The sequence below is a fragment of the Talpa europaea genome (assembly GCF_964194135.1).
Source record: "Talpa europaea genome assembly, chromosome: 16".
Taxonomy (NCBI): domain Eukaryota; kingdom Metazoa; phylum Chordata; class Mammalia; order Eulipotyphla; family Talpidae; genus Talpa; species Talpa europaea.
The window spans coordinates 12,841,878-12,851,648 of NC_140084.1; the positions used below are offsets into that span (position 1 = coordinate 12,841,878).

The 9,771-nt window shown below is 59.2% G+C and overlaps 1 protein-coding gene across 1 annotated transcript in view; it reads right to left on the reverse strand.

Annotated features, from left to right (window-relative positions):
• BCAR1 (BCAR1 scaffold protein, Cas family member) overlaps window positions 1-8,038 on the reverse strand; it is a gene marked incomplete at both ends in the record, with an annotated part of 31,276 nt that extends 23,238 nt beyond the window's left edge. The window contains 3 exon segments of the mRNA XM_084257010.1: window positions 7,857-7,890; window positions 7,892-8,025; window positions 8,027-8,038. Of these exon segments, the coding sequence (XP_084113136.1) occupies window positions 7,857-7,890; window positions 7,892-8,025; window positions 8,027-8,038 (180 nt within the window).
• Window positions 8,039-9,771: the final 1,733 nt, after the last annotated feature.

A 9,771-nucleotide genomic window follows, 5' to 3' on the forward strand; every position in this document is an offset into this window, starting at 1 on the left:
ACACACATCTGGGTCCCTGCTGCCACCCTGGGGAGCAGAGCAGAACTACCACTACCCAGGGATGCAGTACCTTGCCCAGGTCGCAAAGCCAGGAAGTGGCAGAATCATAACTGTGACCTACCCACTGGCTACGAAGGCATGTCCTGGGAGGAAAGCACTCCAGGTGACCCAGGCAGAGCACAGCATGCCCTCCCAGGGTGGGGGTTGGGGCTGTCAGCCATAAAGAGCTTTCTCATCCTCCCCTGCGCTCCCAGCTCTGACCAACCAGGGAGTTTCTTTGTCATTACGGTAGTGACTGGCTGGGGAGTAGGACAGCCCCACCATCTACAACCAAATCCAGGGTGCGGGCACGGTTGCAGGGTGCAGCAGAAGGCAGGTCAGCCTTCCCAGATCCAGGCCTGGATCCCAGCAAACCCAGTGCCACCACCCTCCTGCAGCTCCCCCTCCTCTTCTCTCCTCTGACTCTTTCACAGACCAGGAGCTGGGAGGAGCAGCACACTCCTAATTCCATTCCTGCTTTAAACAACAGCAGAGGCACCTAGAGGGAGGTGCCTCTTTGGAGAGAGTCTCTGCGCACAGAATCCCCAGGGGTGCTGAGTCCTTCTTTCTCGTCTGCGCCCCCTCTTTCCACTTTCCCAACTCCTGATGAGCACCAGCAGTCTCTAGGCTGGGGCAGAGGGGTGATCTTGACCCACAACCAGCTCCCCAATGTGTGTAATGAAAAGGCTGGAGCCTAAGTACACTGACTTCCCCTCACCCCCGCTGGACGGAGGCCCCTCTTCTGCATGGTGAACACTGCCTGGGGAGGAAAGGGGCTGGCAGAAGAAATGGGGATAGGGGATCTGTTAGGCTAGGGAAGAGAGGAAGGAGGAGGCAGAGGACAGGGACAAGTCCCTGCCCCTAGTGTGTTAAGCTGCGGGTGGCAGCCCAGCTCCACCGTGGCCTGGGCCAGTAGGGAGGAGCTTGTGGTCAAGAAGCTACTCCAGCGGCCATCTGCTGTCGCCTCTCCCCAGCCCCTGGCAACCAGCCCCAGCAGATCTGGGCCATGGGGTGGAGGGTGACCTCACATGCCATCTGCCACCCCCCATGCTTGCTTCTGCTAGAGACCAGGTGTCCACACCCACAGAGACACGGAGACGTCCAGAGACCCAGAGACCCACAGAGGGGCAGAACAGCACTGCCCAGCCAGGCCACGAGGAGTGGCAACTCAGGGAGCCAGTGGCATCACAGGAGGGAACTCTGAGACCAGTGGAGTGAGAGGACAGGAGGGAGTGGACACAGAGAAGGCAGAGCAGGGCAGCCCCCGGAGAAGCACTGTTTTGTCCCCCTCCTTTGACCACACCAGGAGGCACCCCACTGAACCTCTCCAACCTACAGAGAAAGGCCCCATTAGCCCCAGGAGAGCCAGCGCCAAGTTTAACCTATAAGAGCAGAGAACATTCATTCAGCTGATGTGGACCCTCAGCCTGTGCGTGCGTGACACATGACCACTGCCAGCTTCCCTGCCATCACCAGGGCACCTGTGGGCACCAAAAGCGCCCCCAGCCTGCCAGGCATCTAGGCACTAAGGCACCAGGCACCAGGCATTTATGTTCCCTCTGCTCTCAGACTTCCCAGACTGCTCAGACTCAGGGACAAGAATCTTTCTGAAGAGATCTGTTGCTCCCAGATCTACCAGTCGATGCTGGAAGGTGGGTAGCGTCTCCTCCTCAGCCAGCAGTGGTTGGAGAGGGAGGCACAAATAGATAAACACATGAAGATCTGTGGTGATGAGGTCTGAGGAGAATAAAGCAGACAACAGAGGGATGGAAATGGCGATTTTATGCAAGGTGCTTAGGGGCCCACTCTGAGGAGGTGGCATTTGAGCAGATGTGTGGATCTTTTGCTAAGGCTCATTATGCAGAAAAAAATAACAGTAAAGGTTTATAAAAATAGCACAGGCGTGTCAACTGCACTGGTGGGTGCAGAGCAGCACACAGAGGTGTCAGGGATGAAGGGCGTGGCTCTCAACTGACTCCCCCCAGCCACGGCATGGTGTCTGCGGGGTGGGGGGCTGCCAGAATTGAAATGGGTACATCAAGAGTATCTTCCAGGTGGAGTGGACAGAGACCCCCGGAGAAATACAGGGATCCCCAAAACCTAAGGCGATGAACCTCACAAGCAATGTAGGAAGAGCTAATTCAAACCCTAAGGTCCCTGCCGAGGACTGTGTGAACAGAGAGGCTTCGGCGCCATAGCACGTTTGGAACAAGCACGTAACTTGAGGGGATCCAGGATTTGGAGGCACAGACAATTCTCTGGGTATGCTTCAAGACGGGATATCAGGCTTCAGAAAATACTGAAACAACGCCAGTGTCCCAGGACTTAAAAAATACATCGCACACAAGAACTAGAGACAGCCGGCCATCAGCAGGACGGGATGAGTGCATCAGTTCTTTTTCATGACTGGAGCACTCAGCGCAGTAACAAACCCGAACGACGGATACCCATCACGTGGATGAACATCTCAAAACCGTCACGCCAAGTGGAAAGAAGCCAGGCCCCAAAGAGCACCACCTCGGGCTTCCCCGCACATCAGGCTGATGCACAGGCACCACTGAGCCATGGTGACAGATGAGGCTGATGAGCACCCAGTGGGCAGGGGACACTGACGACGACGGCGCTCTTGCCAGCTTTCTGAGACGATGATGTTCCTGTCTTGAGGGATGTGACGTGGATCTACATTAGCGAAAACGCATCGCACTACACCTAACATCGGCACATGTCACTGCGTGTGACATTTAGCTCAATAAAAGGGTCTCAACCGATAAAAATAAAATAAAACCAAGCACAGAGGTAAAATTCATGGCACTGGGAATACCAACAACAGATACTGCGATCCTAAAACCTGCATGTTACCCCTTTTGCCCTGGCTCTCAGGGAGCTTAAAAGTTAAATTTGTATGCGACACAGCTTAGCCTTTCTGGAATCAATTTCCCCCCTGCTCCATACATTACATACTTCTGGATTTTTGGATGATTCCAAACTATTTGTGTCTTTCACTATAATCTGCTTCAAATCCTTCCTGGAACTTGGAGGAGTTTAAACAGTAAATTAAAACGACTAAAAGGGCCCCTCCGCCTCTAATCCCTCTCAAAGAAGGGATTAACTGCAGAGCCACAACTTGTGACCACCTCTCTTGCCAGAGCGGGCATCCAGGGCATCCATCGCCATCCATCGCCACCTCAGCAGAGGTCCCCACCCCCACCCCACCCCCACCCGGTACCAGCAACCGGGGAGCAGCGAGAGTGGGCTGAAGAAGTGGGCTGAAGAAGAGCCTTGCTCTGACTGGGATGCAGCAAGAGCAAGCACTGCAATGAAGCCCAGCCACAGGCTGGGGAGGCGAAGGCAGCACACACGGGAAGGAGCCTGGAAGCAGGCACACAGTCCTGTGCCCAGGGAAGGAAATGGGCGGGGTGGGGGAGTCAGTCTTCACAGCTTTGAGGCACACCTGCCTTACCCACGAGCTTGATCCCCCTCAGGGTGCTGGGACCCATCTCAAGGGGGCTGTCTTTCCCACCCAGGGTCCTTGCCAATCAGGCTGCTGCAGACCGCACCTGACCACAGGCCTGCACTGCCCGCATGCCCTCACGTCCTGCAGCTCTGGACCTGGGGCACTCAGGGAGGGTGCGCCAGCTGGTGACCCCACTCTAAATCACTCCCTCGTGATTCAGACCTATCGCCTAAGGTACATCCAAGGCTCAAGAGGCAGGGGTTCCGCAGGCGTCCTAGCAGGGGAGGGACCCAGTCATTCCACTAGTAAGGTCTTGGCAGGTACCACACCAACCATAAACAAAGGGCCACTGGGGACAGACTGGCAGACCAGAGAGACCTGAGGGGCGGGGGGCCATCGCCCCTTCCCAAGGCGCCTGTGCAGGAGCCAGGAGTGGGTGTTGGACCCCCACGCCAGCCAGCATGGTAGGATAAAGATAATGACCTCAACCACAGTGGCTGCTGTGACTTACCAGTTTCTTACTAAGAGTTCTATGTGTCCCTCCAAATCCTCATAAAACCCCAAGTGCTGCTGACATGCCTGTGACATGGGTGAGAAACGGAGGCTGAGAGGGTACAGTATCTAGCTGGAGCTGCAGACCAGTCAGCTCCCACCACTCACCCTAGAACCTTGCTTCGACCCACCAAGCAGCCCTTCTGGGACCTTCTCTCAACCCCCAGCAAGGCTTTGGGACAGCAGCCAAGACACCAGGCCCTCTGCACAGGGACAGAGCCACCTGTCTGTGGGGGCTCCATGAGGCTCCCCGCAGGCAGCCACGGCAAGCTGGGGCAGTGAGGCAGGGAGAGGAGCCAGCGGGCCTGGTTCTACCCTGCCGCTTGATGAGGGAGCCTGAGAGTAACCAAATAACCCCACCGATAAATGCATGATCACAAACGGGCTTCCCAGGGCAGCTTGCCCCGCCTGAGCAATGGAGGGTGAGCAGGAGGTACCTGGTGAGCCAGGCCATGGCAGATCACTTCCTGCAGAGAAGGACAGTTTGAGGCAAGGCTGGGCAGGAGGTGGGGATGTGGCAGGAAAGGGTGCGCTGGGTGCCTTGGAGACAGAACTGCGGACTTTGGACTTGGCCAGTGCCTCGCCCCCTGACCCGACATGAGCCCGTTCCAGCAGGCCCCAGTGGGGCCCAGGGCAGAGTCCCAGGTTCCTGACCAGCTCTATCATCACAGCTCTGGCTGGTAGAGCCAGGCACAAAGGGGGCTCCAAGGATCACTGGTGGAGGTTCACCAAGAGTATCTACCCACCAAGCTGGGGTGGCACAGGGCTGTACCCACAGGGCTCTACACAGCCCTGGGTGAGCTGCCTGGCCCCTCTGAGTACGGCTGCCTCATCTCTCAGGGGTGCCCAAAGGGTTGCACAATCTCATGCTTAGAAAGCCACAAGCAGAGGGTCAGTTTCTCAGCAGCTGCAGCTTCTGTGGACAGCTGAACAGGCCGCAGCCCGCACAGTTCGAGAGGCCACGCAGGCTGACGCTACTTTCTGACCGGGGGTCCTGCCAAACTCGGATCCCACTCTGGCTCCAGCTCTCAGTGGCCCTGGCAAGACTCAGGGCCTCTGGAACTTGTGAAGCCCTGAGCCCAGGACTTGACCAAGGACACACTCCACACATGACAGCACCCTGATTCCTAAAGGCGAGGAATCAGTGAAGGAACAGGGGCTCGAACGGCTGCACCCACTTCACACAGGAAACAAGAGGCAGAGAGAGACAGCTGGGGACTTCTCTACCCGCTGGACAGTGATCTCTCACTGATGGTGCCAGGGTGCAGCCCACCGCTTGCCACTCCTCAACGCAGATCCTCTGACAAGGTCAGTTTGGATCTGAGGTGGGTGACACAGCCATTTCCTTTCAAATACTTCCTGCCTGCCCAGGGGGAAGAGATAGGCCCTGGAGGTGGCCGGCCACACCTCCAGGGAAGACCGATGTCAGAGGACAGTCAGGAAATGGGCCTCTGGTTGCTCAGTGAGCTTGGTTCAGGGAGGGGGAAGGCGCCCTAGCAGGGAGTCTGGAAAACCCTGTGTGCCATGCCCTCCCTGGGGCCCTGGCCTTCATGTGGGTCAAATGACAGGGGACGATCAGTCATTCCCTAGAGGGCCCCCCTTCCTAGCCCTCGGGACATCACTCAGCTCATCACTCAGCCCAACCTGCACAGTGCGGACCTCCTCTCTTCCCCACCCCCAACACCTCCCATTCCGTGCTGAAGCATCCTATAATTTCTGCGGGCCAAAGTGCCTGCGTCAGCTCCATCCAGGAAAATATGGCCCAAATGAAAGGGTGTGCTTAAAACTCAGCCGTGACCGGGAGCACCACAGGGCAGTTACCATTCTGGGTTCCAAGAGCGGGGCTTGAGCAGGCGGCTCAGCCTGAAAGCCTCCAAGGGGCCACCCCGGCACAGGAAAGCAAGTTTCTAAGCCTTTCACAGTTGCTCCAAAGGTGAATTTCCCCTCTCAGTCACCCCACCTCACAAGCGGCCCAAGGTCTCAGGAGAGAGCAGGTGGTCTGACAGCCCAGTCCTGCGGAGACCTCCCATCCCCACCCTGCAGCATCCCTGAGGGCAGTGGCTGCGGAGGGTCTGCACAAGTCTCACCCAACCCTGGCCTTCCCCTCATCCCTCTCTTGTTACAAATGGGACTACTGCAGCACAGAGCCCAGGAAGGCTGCCCAAAGGCCTCCAAGGCAAGGGACCCAGGTGCCATGCCAGGTTCTGTGTCCAAAACTCTGCTACAACGGGGACAACCAAATGAAATGCAACAGACTCTTCCCGGCTCTGATGTGGTCCCATTCACATTCCCTGTTCACTCCTGGCCTGGAGACCCAGGCTTTCAAGCAGGCTCAGGCAGTCCACCCTGTCCCGGTGATGTTCCAGGCCAAAAGAGATTCAGAGCTGTGCAGAAAGGCAGAGCAGGAGAGAAGAAGGGCTTGGCAGGCATTCCCTGTCTTTATTCTTTCTTTCTAAAGATGAGGCAATTATGCTGCGAACCAGAACAGATCAGGGCTTGGGGGGGGTGGGTAAGGAGAGGGGGGAGAAGAGGGCGGGGGTTCACATCAGCACAGTCTGGAAGCCCTAATTTTTTCATCTGTAGCTCTGTATTACTGCTTCTGGAGGCGGGCAGGAGCTGGGATCTTTAATTCCATAATAACAATGCTGTGCACTTACACAGCATCTCTCCTCCAGTAATCTCCTCACACTCTATGGTGGTTAATTAAGAGTCCACTGCCCTGCCAGGAAGCCCCAACTGTCTGCTTTGTCGTGAGGATGGGGTTCCCCAGGTGAGGAGCAATCCCAAAAACAAGGACAGGTGCACAGACCCTGGCCCACTGCCTCTTCCTGCCAGAGGAAAAAGTCCCTCACTCAGCAGAGAAACAATGGCTACAGGCCATGGTTCTCCAGCCTGCAGATGGCGCCGGCTCCAGGCAGGAGGCAGTGTGCCCGCCTCCCACCTCAGTGTGTCCATCTGTAAAGTGGGTTGGGGACTGGACCTGAGGCCTGGTCACCCAGAGGGAAGCCAGGATCGCCCGTCTGCTTTAGGAGACAGGGCCTGGATGCTTCCAGAGTGGGGCCCAAGTGTGGAGCTAAAGTGCGGGGGCTGCCCAAGTTGGCCTGCTGGACCAAGAAGAGGGGCTATCAGGCCAAAAGAACACCCCTACTGTGAAGAGGGAGGAAGGGGGTTCAGCTGCAGAGGAAAACTTCCCAGGAAAGTGAGCGCATCAGCCCTTCTGGAGGGAGAGGCACACATCCAAGCCATCCTGGGGATGGGGTGTCTCCGGACAGAGGTACTGACCGCTCTCCAGACCTGGCCATCCTGGTTGGAATCCTGGAGCACAGCAGGGCAGCTATCTGTGGTGGTTTCCTGGGGCTAGCCCAGACCTCCCCACGGACACCCCACCCAGTGGCCCTGCGGGGAGTTCAGGGGGAGCAGTGACAGACTTCTGACCGCTAGGCCTGGTCGACCGGGTAGGGAGTCCTGGGGGCCAGAATGGCCTCCTGGTGGCCCAGCTGTCCCACGAGTTTCGGGGAGGCCACCAAAAACCCCGACCAATACAGCCCTCCTGGGACTTGGGGGTGGGGGGCGCCCCCCCCCAGGAGACAGCAGGATCCCAGCCCCCCCAGCCTTTCCTGGGAAACGATGAAAAGAAAGGCAGGGCAGAGAGGCCGCCTGGCAAGGACCCCCGGCCTCCCCCCACCCCCGCTCCGAGGACACCAGGTGGGGAGACCCCGCCCGGGGCCCCGGCGCACCAGGCCTGCAGCGCGGCGGGAGGTCGCAGGCCGGACGACGGCACAGCCCGGCCCGGCCAGCGGGCGGTACTCACCGGCACGGACATCTTGGCCGCCGCTCCGGGGCCCGGCGGGCAGCGGCGGGGGCAGGCTGCGGGCTCCGCTCCGCCGCGCCCTCAGAGCCCCCCTGGCGGGGTCGGGCGCTCTCGGGGTCCCGAGGGCTCCTGCGCGCTCCCGGCTGCCGGACGGTCCGGCCGCTCCAGACTGCACCGCGCATGCGCGCCCCGCGCCGCCCCTCCCCCGCGCGGCTTCTCCGCAGGGGGCCGCGTTAAAGGCGAGGACCCCGGACCCCGGCATTTTTTTGTCGGCCCAACGCGGCGAGGCGCCTGGGTTTCCATGCCTCGGCCGGCCCTCGGGGGTCACTGCGAGTCTCACCATCGTCTGTGTGGAGACCGGAGCCCCCAGCGCGCGCAGCCCTCCGGCCGCGGCCAGGCGGCCAGGCCCGGTGTCTGGAGGCCTCGGCAGGTCAGCAGAGCAGCTGTCCAGCCCCTTCCCGCTGCCCCCAGCTGGAAGTCCAGACCTCACACTCGGCACTGACCAGACCAGACGCCTCCGCCTAGTCTGCCTTCCCCACACTGCCTTCCAAGGGATTGGGGAGCCCCCGACTCCTGGGGAACAATCACCAGCTCATCCTCTCAGATCACCCTGACAGAGCTGGGCTGACTTTTAGGGAGGATCCTGGCTCCCGGTCACCCCCACTCTCACTCATGAACCAGCCCCCAGACACTAGAAGACAGACGCTCACAGTGCAGCCGGCCTTTATCTCCTCCCTCTTTCCCCCATCCCGTAAACACCCCCAATTTCTTCAGTGTTCCACATCTGGCCTGATGTCCAAACATGGAACCTCCAGGCTGTGGGCCCATGCAGGCGTCCTAACCCCCCAGCTCCTGCCCCTGGACATTGTTGTTTTCATGTCACATTGAACACAGCTTCTGAGATCCCACTGCTCCCAGAAGGCTGAACCAGGGACGGACCACTCTGTTCTGCCAACCACCACTGTCCCTGCTCCCTGGGGTGTCCTTCCCGGGCAAAGCCAGAGGACAGGGGAGAGGGCTGCCATTGTGGGGGAGGATGAGCAAGCACCTAGACCAAGTTCTGGGGGTGGGGTGAGTGGGAAATGTCCAGGGAGGAAAGACACCTGTTCCAGGAGGATGGCAGACAGCAGCCAGCTCATGCCATATCCTGGGGGTCAGAGAGAGAGCTCCAGCCCCCTAGCAATCTGTGGGGGCAGATGCCCAGCAGGACAGAATCTTTTGTCTGCCAGGTGTGCAGCACCAGGAGCCCCCAGGTGATTGAAGAAAACAGTACAGATGGCAGGAGGATGGGCTTTCCCAGAGACACAGCTCTGCCCCCAGACCCCAAAGCCCCCTGTTAGCAGGTCACCTCTTGGGGTTTAGGAGGCTAGCCTTTCCCCCGAGGCGTAGGGATACCTCTGCAGGAAGGTCCACCCCCAACAGGCCGGGATGTACAAGAAAGAGGGAAATGGAGTCCTGCCACCCCTTCTGTGGCCGAAGAGCCAGGGTTCCTCCCTGCTCCAACTGAGCAGTGTTGCCCCCACCCTTTAGTCCTTGAGCTGGGGTTCCACTTGTGCACCTCAGTTTTCCCAACACAGTGCTTGCAAGGCCTTCTTGGAGGGGAGCAGGCGGGGCCACAGCAAGGAGAGGGGTGTCTGGGCCGACAGCTGCCACCTCCTCAAAGGGTGTTCTGTGTGTGTCTGGCAGGCAGCCCTGCCCGTGCCCACCCGCCAGCATCCAGCTGGCAACAGGACTCCTGAGCTGAGAGCAGCAGCTCAGCCTGGTGCCCGGGCTCTGGGCCACACGTGCCCACCCGCCGCCGACTCAGTCTCAGAGGCTGCTCCCTTGTTGGGCCTTCCTCCCCGAGTCCACCAGCCCTATTTCTGGGTGCCCAGGGCCAACTGGTGCACTGTGGGGGACAGATTCCTTTTACACC